The sequence below is a fragment of the Drosophila innubila genome (genome assembly GCF_004354385.1).
Source record: "Drosophila innubila isolate TH190305 chromosome 2L unlocalized genomic scaffold, UK_Dinn_1.0 4_B_2L, whole genome shotgun sequence".
NCBI classification, from domain to species: Eukaryota; Metazoa; Arthropoda; class Insecta; order Diptera; family Drosophilidae; genus Drosophila; species Drosophila innubila.
Window position 1 is genome coordinate 315,589 of NW_022995372.1, and position 15,342 is coordinate 330,930.

Here is a 15,342-nt window from a genome sequence, read left to right on the forward strand (position 1 = left end):
TTCCGCGCATTCTATTAAACAAGGCGAACAAAAGAAATATTGAAAATACAATTGTTAAAATCTCTCCGACAGTTATACATGATGATGACGATATTTAAATGTTTCTCAAGACACTTACTAAAATGCATATACATACTTAATTCAAAACAACAACTGCAACTGATAAATAAATAAAATTGTATGAAATATAGATACAAACGAAATAATAGAAATTATATAGACGAAAACGGGAATATTTATACACCATTAAATGTATTATTATTATACATGTATGTATACATATTGACAAAAACAAAAAACAAAAGAGCCGCATAAATTTGAACATTTTTTTATCAATACAAAGCGAAAAAAAAAACAACAAATAAAAAAAGATGAAAACAAAAACGAACCACAAACCGAAAGCCTTTTAAAATATTGTAACGAATTTTTAAACATTGTAATTTTCAATTGTAATTTTGTTATATTTATTTACTTCAATTTATTAATATCTTACATCCTATCGTTACCTGGAACTATTAGTAAAATCTGGTTTTAATTTTTATTATTTTTTATACAATTTACACATATTACTCGTACATAAATTCATCTTATTTATAAAAGAATTAAAAGTGAATTTGTTATCAAAATTTATCTAACAAACTTGGTGATATACACTGACAAACTAAATTATTGGCACAGCAGGCTCTTTACCTTTTACCACTGTTTCTTTAATTTATTAAGTGAGTTCCAAATATTTTGAACTAAATGGAATGAATTGTGTAATATAAGAAATTTACAAAACTTTTCTTTTATTTAGTACCTTTTTTATTTTGTTAATTTCATATATTACTTATGGTTGTATTGAAACGAAGTTGGTTTAAAAATTGATATTCTATCAGAAAAAAAAATATTTTTAAATTTAAGAATATTTCTTAATCAAGGGGTAAAATGGAAAGTGGTGATTTAGTTTTAGTTAGTCAGTGTACTTAACGTATGTCTGATAAAAACATAGTATGCCATATTTCTGTATCTTCCAGTACTACGTACAGCTGCAAGAAGTTTGAACATATGGCTGGTTATGTGGAGGCTGTTACTAATCCATTTTATATATCAGGAACTTTTAGGAAATTGAGTATTTGCGATCGGCAGTCTCGGCCTTCTTGGCCAACAAGGGCGTTATTGGCTGATCCCGTCGGTTGGCTTCCTGGAGACGCTTGGTCTCCTTATCGCCATAGAGATCCAGATCACGGCCATAATACCAGACGAGGAAATCAAAGAAGATGCCAAACAAAGTGAGGACTGCAAGAGAGAGATCATTTAAAGTGGTTAGAAAAATCAGACCAGAGAGTTGTTAATGCATTAGATAAACTTACGGCCGGATACAAAGTTAACGGAGTAACGGAATTTAGTCTGATCATGGAGCTGACAGTTGCCAATTCCGTTGCATGTCTCAGTCCACACCAGACAAGTGGCATCAATGATCCGGCCAAAGATAATTGGACCCGGAATTAGGGCAAACAGACTGAGCATCATTAAAGCCAATCCCTGAGCAAATGATTTGTCCTCGGTGGAAACTGAACGATAATTGACCAAGACGGTTCCAATGCGACCGGAGCAACCCAACCAATTGATGACCATCGAGGTAATGGAGAATGCCCAGAATGCCGTGCTGCAACCCTTTAAGCACACTCCCGGTTCCAGCACAAGATTAGACACAGCTCGTTTACTGCGTGATAGGAGATCCTTGCCAGCTTCAATCTCAGCTGAGTAATCATCGTTGAGCAGAGGAACATCGCTGAGATCAAGATTATCATCCGGCATGCCCATCAAAGGTAAACCCGTCATTAGATCCAGGTCCAAATCCGGTCTTATTGTGGTATCGAATCCTTGCATTAAACGCTCGGAACGCTCCTCAAACTTGGGCAGAATTGTGAGGGCTTCGGTAAGGCAGGTGCAATTATCGTACACCTTTGTATCCGGATTCCAGCTGCTGCAACCGGCGTGACAGGCCGAAAAGTAGGTGGTGTCACTCTCCACGTGGCACACGGGTGAGTAACTGACGCCCTCGCAGGAGCAATTCGCATTGCAGTTGGTGCTCAAATTGAATCTTCATAGGAGAAAGATAACATATATGTCTATTATCAGAGACAAGCCCAGTTAACTACTTTTTAAATGAATTCATCAGTTGAAATTGCATTGAAAAATTGAGGGATCTTGAATATCATATTCAAATTATCATAAGTACAGAAATAGATCTTGCAGAAATTGGAGAAATTGGCAATACTTACTTGCCCACATGAGCCATGGAAACGGAATCGGGACAGTATAAAAATGCATACGTTATCTGGCCTGTAAGTGAAGGACGGCATTAGAGTGCAACAAGTGCAGTGACGCTTACTCTCTCTCTCTTAAGTAGGTTGCTCAGCTTAAACAATGTATGTATGCTGCTAAGAGCCGGAGAGAGTATGTTAATTAGCTGTATGTAAAGTTAACATTGCAAACCACTCTCAATGGGTGTTACTTTACATTACACATCTCAATTAACATAATTAATAGTCGAATCCACATAATTAGCCTTATGTTACATACAATCAATTAACATTAATTTCTCTCTTATTCTAAAAAGGATTTCACACTTACCACAAATGTAGACAAAGCCCACAAATATATTCCACATGAGAACTTTGCTGACAGAAGGCTTCTTCTTGGTCAAGACCAAACCGGAGGTAATGACGCCCACGACCATGCCCAGAATGGATGCGGGTCCAACGATAATTGTAGCCTTGTGTGCGGACTTGTGGAACATCACCTCCATGTACTTGCTGAGGAAGGTCATGAACCCAGAGGCGCTCAACACGAAGAAGACACCAGCGATGATGTTGAACATTAGCAACTTGTTGCGCAACAAACGCATGAGAGCCCGAGGAAAGTCCTTCAATTTGGGCAGATCTGCTTGGGCAGCGGCGCCAATGTGATCCAGGGTAGCGTTGGACGAGGAGCGACTGGTGAGGAATAAGCCCTCCTCCCGCTTCAGCTCCTCAGTGCGTAACACATGCGGCAGGTGGGAATTGTGTCTCTCACTGTCTAGCTTCTTGGGCAACTGCTTGGGAAAGAGGGCAATCAGTCCCGAGAGCAGGCACATCATGGTGCCCAGGATGACCCAGCCGAGCCACCAGGCGCCCAGCCATCGTGGATCCTTGTCATCGATCAGCGGCGTTTTCGAGGGATCAATGAAGGTGTTCAGGGAAACAAAGCCTAGAATCACGAAGGATTCACAACGGATTCACTGGTGAGTAAAATCTTCAGTCACTCTTCAAAATGTTTTGCTTCATGCATTATTTAATTTGCGAATTTGTTGGACGTTTGTCAGACGACAAAAGTATTTTTTTTAAATAATTGATAAAGTGCTTAAAAGCTCTTAAATAAGAATATAAACTTTTTAGCGGAAAGCAGTTCTTACACTACAAATATAAAATTGTTTTCTCCTTTTTTACACAATTAAAAATAGGAATTTGTTACGAATATGTACACAACAAAATAATAATGGTAGAATTTTGTAAAATCAGAGAAAAAAAATATATAAACTTTGTATTGCAAATGAAAGTCTTATTCTTCAAGAATAGGTATTTTTGTCCACTGTTAAGTTTCAAATTGGAAGATAGTTTAAAAACGAATATAAAATTTTCAAATTTTATAAAAGTGGAGACATTTTTCATACAGTCCTTTTAGTGTAGTGTAGCGGAAGAAGTTCATATATTTTTTTGTGGACAATGATGCAAAAGGTGTAAACATACCAACAATGAAACCAAAAACGGGTCCAATCATGCGCAAAGCCATGGCAACAGATAACATCAGAGGTGTATTCGTTCTCTTGGTATTATCATCCAAATAGGTCTGACCCAGGGAATAGTACATGGTATTACCAATTCCCAGCACAAACTGGGAGCAGAAAATCAGCACTAAGGGAACATAATTAAAGAGACTATCGCAATTCTCCTCCTTACTGCCCACGCCGCATAATTGACCAGCTTGACTCTTCAGCGCGTTTGCACTCTAAAAAAAAAACACATACAAAACTAAATAAGTTGCAGTTTAGAAATATATTAGTTAGTGTTTGCTCACAGCCAGTGTATAGTTGAAATCCGTAGAGACATTGAACAGACTATTCTGATATTCTTTAGTCAACTGTAGCACCTCATCCCCGGCACCATAGATAAAGTGGGGCAGTACCAGAATGTAGCAGGATAGACCACAGATCGCAATGCCCCAGGCTATCCAACGTGGACGATTGCGCTGTCCACCGATGTAGGATAATATCAGGGAGAGCAATATCTGTGATATCTCATTGCCACTGAGTACAATACCTGAGAGCAAGAGATAAATTATTGCATTTATGCAATATTATAACTATTTTCGTCCTATCTAAATTTACCTCTCAATTGATTTCTAATAACATTACATACACTAGATTCTGAGCATTTACTTGCTCTAAGGGCAAAATATTACTACCCCTCGAAATATCACAATGAAATCTTTAAAAATAAAAATTATTTTTTGTTTTAAATCAATTAACTATCAAATAATTTGAATTTGTGATATACATTAAAATGCATACGAAAGATTACATTCTTATAAATTATGATATAACATTAAATTTTTTTTCTAGTGTTATATTCCTGTTTTTTTTGTACATAAAATTAGCTTGATATTGACTTTGTGTCATTCATAGAAATAGTTTTGATCAGATATTTATAATTATAAATGCAAATGCGTAATTTGTTAAACGGAAAATGAGTTACATTTATAGAAAATGATTTTTACAATCAAAACAATTGATAAATGAGTGTCGTAAGGTATCAATCAAGTTGAAATCGTTTCCTGAACCCGAACCCTCACGTCGCCTCACCTTAGACTCACCTGTCGTTTGGCTGGTTATCTTGAAGCGTTTCTCCAAGGTGGTTAGCGTAACCATAAAGTACATGTAGGACATTGCCTGGATGGTGCCCAGAAGACCATAGACGGCAATAAAGGACTTGGTTGTGGCATATTTCTGTAGCCAAGGTGGATGCCAATTGGCCAAACCACATAAATATTGGCCTGGTGGCGGATTCTTAGCTCTTAACTCCGCCATTTTCAATTGAGGTTCTGTTTCTGTTTCGGTTTGAAATTTGTCTAGATAGTTTGTATTTTCAGTGTCTGCACTTGAGCATGTTGCGATAAGATTAACCGAAAAGAGAATTTATAACTGTGCTGCAAAATAATAGAATTATTACAATATGTGGCATCTGATTGCATCATGAGCTTGGACACGAACCCTATCGATATATTTGTTTCACACTCCCGAAAAAGTCGCCTAACGATGACTATTCTTAACTTAAATGGGACATAAAAAATTTTGAATGGTTTGATATTACGAGTAATATTCCTGATTAAAATAGGCAACTGCTTAGAATCAAATAAGAGCTAGTCAGTGTGATTAGATAAGTCCTCAGCGTTGGCCATTTATTGGGACCCCATAAACTGATCTGAAAAGTGTGCTTATTGTATTTGCTTAACTCAAAACCGTCAACTAATGCTGAGAGTTCGATCTCTCGATATTAAAACGGGTAATTTTGAGAGAAAATCTACATATGAAGGCAGCACGATCGACGATCAACTTAGCATTTATAGAGACTGTCTGGTAACAATACCTAATCTTATCAGCAATTCTTCGCCAGGTTTTCTTTAATCGAGTTCACAACGTTTTGGACGGGTTAAACTACTCAATAAACCGACTATATAATATCCTATAATCAATTGTTATAGTATGAGCTACTTGCTTATAGTAGGTTCTACCTATTGCCTGTTCTTAATATGCCCCACAAGTCCTTAAGTAGAGAGTATACAAATAATATTTCTTGGAACAGACTTACTAAATGACTAGCAAATTGGTTGCTAACAATAACAAAGATTAACTTGACCGTTTCAGCAATAAAGTTATATCAACAAATATAAGTTTCCATTGCTTTGCTAAGAAAAAAATGGAATTTATTAAACGACCTAGTATAACTTTTATTGCACAATTTCATTAAACTCTACTAATATATTTTAAATTTTGCTACGTGGTTCTGCCTTGTTATATTTCTGATCAATGTGAAAATACATTAATTATTGATTTCCCATCACTGTCTACTATTTCCCTACCCTTTCCGCTAGACCATGCAAACTTTATATAAAACTTCAAATCTTCATAACTTTGTCAAATCTTAACCGATTTTCTTGCGGAATGTCATTTTTATATTGTCTAACCTCTATTTTAATTCTGCATTAAAATTGGAAAATATAATATTTATGCCTTCACTATCAATTTTCTCCATGGATATGGTCACTGTCCACTTTCTCCATACTTTCCCTTAGACACTATTTCCGAAATTCAAACCTTCATAACTTTGTCAAATCTTAACCGATTTTCTTGCGGAATGTCAGTTTTATATTGTTTTGGCTTCTATTTTAATTCTGCATAAAAATTGGAAAATATAATATTTTTGCCTTCACTATCAATTTTCCTCATACTTTCCCTTAGACACTATTTCCGAAATTCAAACCTCCATAACTTTGTCAAATCTTAACCGATTTCCATCCGGAATGTCTATTTTATGTTGTTTTGACGTCTTTTTACTGCATCAAAATTGGAAAATATAATATTTTGCCTTCACTATCAATTTTTCCATGGATATGGTTACTGTCCACTTTCTCCATTTTTTCCTTAGACACTATTTCCGAAATTCAAACTTCATAACTTTGTCAAATCTTAACTGATTTTCTTGCGGAATGTCAGTTTTATATTGTCTTGGCCTCTATTTTAATTCTGCATCAAAATTGGAAAATATAATATTTTTGCCTTCACTATCAATTTTTTCATGGATATGGTTACTGTCCACTTTCTCCATTTTCCTTAGACACTATTTCGAAATTCAAACCTCCATAACTTTGTCAAATCTTAACTGATTTTCTTGCGGAATGTCAGTTTTATATTGTCTTGGCCTCTATTTTAATTCTGCATCAAAATTGGAAAATATAATATTTTGCCTTCACTATCAATTTTTTCATGGATATGGTTACTGTCCACTTTCTCCATTTTTCCTTAGACACTATTTCCGAAATTCAAACCTTCATAACTTTGTCAAATCTTAACCGATTTTCTATCCAATGTCAGTTTATATTGTTTGACCTCTATTTTAATTCTGCATCAAAATTGGAAATATAATATTTTTGCCTTCACTATAATTTTTTCATGGATATGGTTACTGTCCACTTTCTCCATTTTTTCCTTAGACACTATTTCCGAAGTTAAAACCCCATAACTTTGTCAAATCTTAACCGATTTCCATCCGGCATGTCTATTTTATGTTGTTTTGACGTCTATTTTGATACTGCATCAAAATTGGGAAATATAATATTTTTGACTTCACTATAAATTTTTTCCATGGATATGGTTACTGTCCACTTTCTCCATACTTTCCTTTAGACACTATTTCCGAAATTCAAACCTTCATAACTTTGTCAAATCTTAACTGATTTTCTTTCGGAATGTCAGTTTTATCTTTTACTGACCTCTAATTTGATTCTGCATTAAATTTGGAAAATAAAATTTTTTCCTTCACAGTCCATTTCTCCCATTATCTAAGTAATAATAAGTTATTTCTATTAAATTTTGTGTTCTTTAAATATTGTGCAATATATTAGGACTGGAATTTGAATAGTTTGATCGAGATATCTGCAGAATATAAATTTTAATAAAATAAATACATATACAATTTATAAGCCTAGATTAAATATAAGCTTTTCTCTGTAGATACTTTATGGGAACTAAAACGTCTTCTTCAATTCTTCAGTAAAAAGTGACAAAATCGGAATGCACTTAGCAAGAGTCAAACCTTTAGAAATTGCTTTAATTCGTTTTAACTACTGAGAATATTTATTTAATAGGCCACTTCACCTTCTGACAAGTAGGTAAAACTTAAACCGACACACTTTGTTGTTCTTTTTTTTTTTTCAATAATATTATTTACATTTTATCACAAGGCAAGCAAATAATGATTAATCTTATCGGCACTTGAAAACACTTTATGTATAAATCAATTTGGCTCAGCTCCTTTTTTAACTGACAATTGTGGTATCAGGAATCGAATAACGTGAGCGTAGAGAACGATGTACGGCGAAATTAGAACCGTGCAGCCGGGTGGCGCGTATCAAACTGTCGTCTCAAAACTTTCGAAAAATGAATTGGCTAGGTGATATAGTTGTTGTTGTTGTAGTTGTTACAAGCGTTGCGATAATTGTGGCTCGATAATACGCTATTATCATTATCAGCAAATAAGCGCTGTAAATACTGTGAGCGATTGAAGGCCAATTGAAGAATTGAGTTACTCATACGACCCGTAGTACTCAATGGCCCACGTGCAAATCAAATCAAATCAAATAACGAGCAAATATATTCATATTTATGTTCATATTCGTTATTCGCAGATGAAGAGTGCAACAATAAACAACAATAACAATAGCAATAACAAATGCGACAATGACACTATTACTATTAATATCCCTCCCTTTCCCGCTTCTTCTTTCCAGTTGTCCTCCCTCTCTTGTGGCTCGGTATCATGATTAGATTTGTAAGCAAGTGAATTATCTGAATGTGCAACGTTTGTTCGCTTTGCGAGGGCTGACACTGAAGTTCACCCGACACTCAGACTTAGCGTTCGGCATAGCCCTTCACATACAGCTCGGGCTCATTGGCTGAGGAGAATCTCTTGTTTCGTCCAATACTCAAGAGCATGCTCGTACCTATAGCTAGTATTAAAAGCAGTATAAAAGCCGAGAAAATTCCCTGGGTGAGTCCGGGTGTTAGAAACTGTTCGCAAAGCCAACATTCCTTTGGTACATAGTCCGGATCCAATGCTGAATAGTATTCTGCATGAAAAAAAAATAGTAAGTTTAGTTATAATCATATGTTTTTCAATGCTAGTGAAATGAAATTTCATTAGCACTACTTCTTTATGAATGCCAATGAAATGGCAATTTCATTAAATAAATAGTATGTATATCATGTATATAGATGTACTCACTGTTAAAGACCACATCCATGTGGAACATGTACAAGCTGAGACGTGCTCCAAGTTCCGAATATGTAGTAAAGCATCGACAGCATAAACTGAACTTTGGCTATAGAATAGCAAGTCTCTGGGAATAAATGTCACATTGCCGATGAAGACAATGCGAGAGATGCGCCAGTTGCCCATTGTGGGCAGTACCTCTATATAGAGGGGACCCATCGAGGTGCTAATTGTCAGCACGAATCCATTGCGTATATTAGTATCGTCCACGAAATTCAGTCGCAAAGGGCCTCGTCGACTATGATGACTTCGAGCGTTTATAGTTGACGATTAAGCCTCTTTTTACCTCCTCGGCCAAAACAATCTTCCCAATTGAAATGAGGCCCGTTGTGTGGCGTAATACGGTTGGAAGAGCAGCAGGATTATTGGGAGCCTCTCTAGCCAATTGCCGTCGACTGCCTTTGAGGTAGAAGCGATCATGACGGCGTTTCATGGCCCAAATCTCCTCCGAGTGAGCAGTGTAGATTTGCAAGAGCGGACATAATGCCAAATTGTTGGAAACAGCTTTCATTAGGTGGTCTGCAAAGATAGAATTTAATTGTTATTGTTAGACTTGATTCCTTTTACATATTCGACTTCAATACATTATTTTTTAAATAGGAAATTAAATTAGACGAAAAAAAACAACTTGCATACCATTCATATTTATGCAGTTCATTTTTATTCAAAACATTTTTGAACGATAGTTTTGGTTTGTAGACTCACTCACCATGATCCTTTAAATCGCGATCGGTGAAATTGTAGGCGTGTATTTTATTCCTTTGACAGGGGAGCTGCAGCAATGTTTCCCTCTCCTCCCAGATCACAGATCCCTCCGACATCCTTTGCAATGCCAGTAACGGTCGATGCACCTGGCTGTAGAAATTAAATGGCTTCACCTGACGCAAAAATTCAAAGCAATTTGGTTCCAGGCAACTAAAATCCTTGGCAGTTAACTAAAAAGAAGAATCCTTAATGGTAGGCAATGTTGGGAAAACTTGCAACTGCCACTTACCTCGCTCGCAAAATAGACAATAATCATATGCTCTCTTGCAACGGCCGCAACATATCGAAGAGCATTTTGGTGTTTACAAATTCAAAAAATACTCGGAGGTTTGGGTCTGCGTGTTGCATGTAACAATAACAATAGCGAATTAATGGGGCAAGACTTACAAATCAACGCCCCAAATGAAAGGGAGGTGTAATGGGCAGCTCTGCTCCAACCAGAGTTGTCATAATTACAAAAAACTTGATTATATCCATGCTGAAAAACCCAAGAGAAAAGTTACTGGCTTGAATTTAAAATAGACACATTTCTGGTTAATAACAAGGCTTGCTTTATGAAAATATTTGTATTGAAACCAATACTGGAAAACACCAAAATTTTTGTAAAGGTTCGGTTCAATGGTTCGAGCCATAGAGCAAGATTTGGGTTCGGTTCACAAACCGGTTTATATACCTCCTAAACCCAAGGTTTGGGTTCGAACCTTGTTTTTTTTTGGATATAATATTACTTGATTTTAAAACCGAAGTAAATTAAAAAAAAAGAAATTATAATTTTAAAGGTTCGGTTCATAATCCGGTTCGGATTGCTCAAAGCCCGAATCGAACCGTTCAACCGGCTTAGTCTTGATTCAAACTGATATAAATTTTTAATGATTTAATGAAATTTGACATCGTCGGTCGAAAACCGATGATCACCAATGAAAATAGAACACGTCCCATTTCATCGGCACAATTTAGAGTCGGTGAAAAAGTGTCGGTGAAAAAGTGTCGGTTAAAAAGTGCCCGTCTGAACTGGGCATTAATATATTATTTAGATTTTATTAGATTTTTTTTTTTCAAATATACACAATTCTTACCATGAAGAATGATGGTTGTATTTTGACAATTTTTTATGAATAAGATGTTAAAATTATTTTTTTAATCGGACCTGTTCCGGTTTTCACTTTTGCCAAGAATTATCGGAAGTAAGTCTTTAACCTGTTCTATGTTAAATTTAATTTGAAAATATTTTGAGTATAGAATTCCACTTGTCGTTGTGAATTTAAGTCTGATAATGTGAAAAAATATATTTTTTAGGTACTTAGCATAAATGCAATGTCAGAAAATACATTTGAATAAATCCTATAAAAGTGGAAGTGAAAACTGAACAGGCCTGTATATTCTATTTTCCATAAAGAGTTTAATTTGCTTGTTAAACGAACCCTTGAAAAAGTAAATGCATGGCAGTAAGCATTTTGTCATGCTTTAATTGAAACCAAGCCTTGTGTTGCTGTTAGCAACAAATCGAGTGGTTACAACATGTGCTGTGCTTGCGGCTGTCAACATTAGAGATGACAGTCGCATGAGCTGCTCTGCAGATTAGCTGCTTGGGTACATGCTGCTGGGCTTGGTCACATGTTGCCGTGCGTAAGTGAGCAATAAGTTTGAATTCAGGCAGCAATAAAAAAGGAATGAAATGAAATAAAAATAGCGATAAGATAAATACGAATGCTTATCAAAAGGCAAGGTGCGCTCACCTAGCGGTATTCTCTCACCTGTGCTCAGTCCACAAACGACAATCGCTTCGAATAGTCGCGCGAATATGTAACTTAATAAATTATAACGATTAAAAAATAAATTAAACTATTCACAGAGTGGAAATTACGAACAAAACATCGAATTTCGAATAAGCAATTAGAAAATGGCGCAGAATACGCGAAATTCGGACTTGTCGCAGATAGCGGTGAATGCCAACAACATTCCGGACGGTTTGTGTTAACTTGGCCCACAGTTGAAAGCCGTCTAATCTTAAATTTCCTGTGTTTCTCCCCGCAGACAGCGTCGATTGTGGCATCATCGGACTGGGCTGGTGTCGTGGCCCCGCCTGCCAAAAATACGCCCGTCTCCGGACCCTGATTATAGTCCTCCTCAGTTCCGGTTTACTTCAGGGAGCTTGCGAATTGTACTTCCGGATCTCGGCCAAACAGGCCGCCTTCCAGTACGGCTACAATCCTCTCCTAGTGGGTGAGTAATCCACAACTTATCGCAAAAATAAATGTACAACAAATGTAGAAAAACAACAAATAACTTTTACATTGGTAGGTGTTTGCCTCAATGGTCGAATGGGGCTGAGGTCTTTTCAGATAGAGAACTTTATCAGTTTTGCGATATGGTTTATGATTTTCAGTGTGTGTGTGTGTGTGACTGAGTGTGTCACCAGATGTTTAAGTGTGTGTGCATTCGTAGTAGTTTATAGAATTTTAAAATGTGTAATCATAACAACATTTGGCCAAGTTGTAGCACATATTCATCAAAGTTGTCAAAACGTTTAGAATTACGATTACTCAGAATTGTCATAGGTATAGTATATATATGTATATCTCTGCCTGATTAGTAATAATGGTTAAAAAGAAAACTCCATTAGCTACATTAGTTTTGTTAAGTTAAAAGTTACAAGAAAAGGAAAAAAAAACAAATTGAATTCAATTAACTTAACAACTACATATAGGTAAAACATAATTTGATTTCATTTTTGTTTATTTCAACAAATATATTTGTTTTCAAATTTATATTTATAAAATTTAAAGCATTTTTTACAACGTATTGATTTTTTAAACTATTCCCTGGCGAATATGGAATTTTAAGTAAAGTTTGTAAATAATTAAGTTCTTTGTTTGTCAGGTTTTTTTTAAATTCAAATCGCTGTTTTGATTGTTCAGATTATCTATTTAAACTTGCTGTCTTTTTTTCAATACTTTAATTCGCTTTTTGGGTTTTAAGTTAATTTAATTTAATAGAAAATTATAAGAAAACGTGGCAATTAAAAGGTTTCCTTTAATCTATGTCTATAGTGGCTACATATTTCCAATCTCATTTATCCTTTATGCATAGATGACATACGAATAATTGTGTTTTGTATTCAATTTGTAGATTGGCTCTTGGTCAGCAGTGGACTCTTCCAGGCTGTGTTCGCCTTGGGCTTTGCCTACTGGGCCGATGTCTATCACCCGATCAAGTGGCTCGTGGGCACCCTAATGCTCCAGTCGGTGGCCTGTGTCATCGCCGTAATCCCTCCATAATGAACTTGTGAGTAGGAGCTGCTTTCTCTGTCTCAGTTGAATAATGGGTATCTGTTTGTTGTCAGTGCCGATGGTGCCAAGTCCGAGGATGCCTTGGTGGATGCCAACTTGTGTGCCACATCGCTGGCACAGTTCCAAAGCTGACGCTGACGGAGGCACAGAGCAGCACCTTGACACTGGCCATGTTGTTTGTGCTCCAGCTGGCACTGGGCATGGGATCCTGGCCTACTACACCCTGGGAGTCAGCTACATTGATGACAACTCCTTGTCGCAGGACAGTCCGGCTGTGATCGGCGTCATCCTGGCGGCACGGGCAATGGACAGCAGGTGGGCTCGTTTCTGGTGCTGGGCGTGATTGACCAATGTGGGCTGGTGGCTCGGCTGGATTATATTGGCGCCGTTGATCTTGTGGGCGCTGTGCTCCTGGGACTCTTCCCCAAGCGTCTGCCCAAGACGGTCATACACCAGGCTGCTCAGCGGATTATGGAGCAGACGAATCTGCGCGGATTTGGCAGCCAGTTCTCCACCTACCTGGATGACACGGACTTCTGGCCATCTCTGAAGCGACTGTTCTCGAATCGACTGCTCATGCTGAATCTGCTGAGCATTATGTTCCTGCAAAGCGTGTCCTCAACTTCGATCTGCAGGAGGAGAACTATCTGCAGAGTCGCTTCTTTCTGCCGTACAATGAGCAGGACGGTCTCACCCAGGAGTGGCGATCCGCCTTTGTGGCCTACTTCCTGAAGCCTCCAGTCATGGCTGTGGGCATGCTCGTCGCCGGTCTGGTCATATCCAAGGCACAGCTCTCGGCCCGCACCATAGCGGGGATCAACATAAGTCTGGGCCTCAAACTGGTCCTTATCTTTGTGGCTACGTCTTCATACAGTGCGATGTGGGCGCCATTGCCGGAGTTGTGGGTGGCAGTTGACCCAGCCCTACTGCGCCAGTCAATGCCTCTGCACTCCGACCGCCTTCATGCCCGTCTGCCGGAGAACAGCTCCGTCACCTACTTCTCGCCCTGCTACGCCGGCTGCACCCGCAAAGCCTCCATCAACAGCTTCGAGCTGTACGAGGGATGCAGCTGCCTGGGAGATCAGACAGCCAACAATGCGGGCACTTCCGAGCCACTCCTGGTGCCTGCAGTGCCGAGTTGCCAGAACAAGATCATCATCTTCCAGGTGCTCAGCATCTCCGCCGCCTTCCTGCTCGGCATCAGCGTCATCGGCAAGACCTCATCACCCTCCGTTCCGTCCTGCCCCAGGACAAGACTCTCGCCCTCGCCTTCGAGCTGATGATCGTCGGACTTTTCGCCTATGTTCCCGCACATCTCAGCTACGATCTGGTCACACGTAAGTCCTCCTTAGTCACTTTGATAAAGCATCAACTATAAACTCCTCCTTGTCAACTTATGAATGGGAAAACCTAAATTGTTCTATTTGTGGACATCTATGGAAACGTATTACGAAAATGGCCTAGACTAATTGTAGTTTGCCCTCCATAGTGACATTATTAAAACGAATTTTACTTTCAACGATATTTAGCATTAATGCAAAAGAACAATTTGCTGTATTATTCAATCGCTATCCAATTTGTACAAGACAAAGTGCTGAGAGGAGAGAGCTGCACACATCCACACACACTTGTGACCAATCAGAGCAGCGCTTGTTCTCGGCAGCACTCTTAGCTTCCACAAGATCCACAGACGCTTGATAGCACGCATGCATGCATGCAAGCTCTTTCCAATAAAAGCTTTGTGCACTCCGCGAGAATCAAATCTTTTACAGCTGCTCTCCTGAGCTTAATGCTCGTACACACCAGAGAACGGCTTTGTGCTTTTGTTTTGCCATACGGCTCAAACGATCAAACTTGCATGCGCACATGTGTTCACCGTTGATTTAAAAGCACTCAAATGTGCCAAATTTTTTGCTCTGAGCTAATTCATGCTTTGTTCATTTGTCTTAACAATGATTGTGCTAAAAAAAGCTCAATAGGCACAATCAACTCGTATGAGTTTGTGCATATCCGAAGTCAGCAGCGCTGCCTCTGCCTCTGTCTCTGCCTCTGCCCTGCTGCTGACTGTGAAGAAGGAAGAAGGTGAAACAGAAACAAAATGAAATCAGTGCAGCGAGATTTGTTTTAATTTGATGGGTAAAGCATGTTTAATTTAT

General features: G+C 38.0%; 3 protein-coding genes and 1 pseudogene across 4 annotated transcripts; 2 read left to right on the forward strand and 2 right to left on the reverse strand.

Annotated features, from left to right (window-relative positions):
* Nucleotides 1-544: 544 nt before the first annotated feature.
* LOC117780361 (solute carrier organic anion transporter family member 74D) lies at nucleotides 545-8,215 on the reverse strand. Of its 2 annotated transcripts, none has more exons than XM_034616866.1 (8): nucleotides 8,085-8,215; nucleotides 4,897-5,229; nucleotides 4,102-4,343; nucleotides 3,774-4,032; nucleotides 2,620-3,234; nucleotides 2,268-2,328; nucleotides 1,353-2,086; nucleotides 545-1,278 (listed from the first exon to the last, which is right to left on the reverse strand). In XM_034616866.1, exons 2-8 carry the CDS (start codon nucleotides 5,108-5,110, stop codon nucleotides 1,100-1,102), a joined length of 2,304 nt encoding a protein of 767 aa, XP_034472757.1. In that variant the 5' UTR covers nucleotides 5,111-5,229; nucleotides 8,085-8,215; the 3' UTR covers nucleotides 545-1,099. The 2 variants fall into 2 exon arrangements, with proteins under 2 accessions (XP_034472757.1, XP_034472756.1); XM_034616865.1 differs by having other exon boundaries at nucleotides 8,031-8,215.
* A 270-nt stretch (nucleotides 8,216-8,485) lies between these two features.
* Nucleotides 8,486-10,152, reverse strand: LOC117779536 (annotated as a pseudogene).
* A 1,481-nt stretch (nucleotides 10,153-11,633) lies between these two features.
* LOC117780370 lies at nucleotides 11,634-13,181 on the forward strand. Its single transcript, XM_034616885.1, has 3 exons — nucleotides 11,634-11,863; nucleotides 11,931-12,119; nucleotides 13,026-13,181. Exons 1-3 carry the CDS (start codon nucleotides 11,797-11,799, stop codon nucleotides 13,172-13,174), a joined length of 405 nt encoding a protein of 134 aa, XP_034472776.1. The 5' UTR covers nucleotides 11,634-11,796; the 3' UTR covers nucleotides 13,175-13,181.
* Nucleotides 13,182-13,262: 81 nt separating this feature from the next.
* LOC117779538 (solute carrier organic anion transporter family member 1A1-like) lies at nucleotides 13,263-14,466 on the forward strand. The gene is made up of 3 exons (XM_034615768.1): nucleotides 13,263-13,415; nucleotides 13,454-13,798; nucleotides 13,870-14,466. Exons 1-3 carry the CDS (start codon nucleotides 13,263-13,265, stop codon nucleotides 14,464-14,466), a joined length of 1,095 nt encoding a protein of 364 aa, XP_034471659.1.
* Nucleotides 14,467-15,342: the final 876 nt, after the last annotated feature.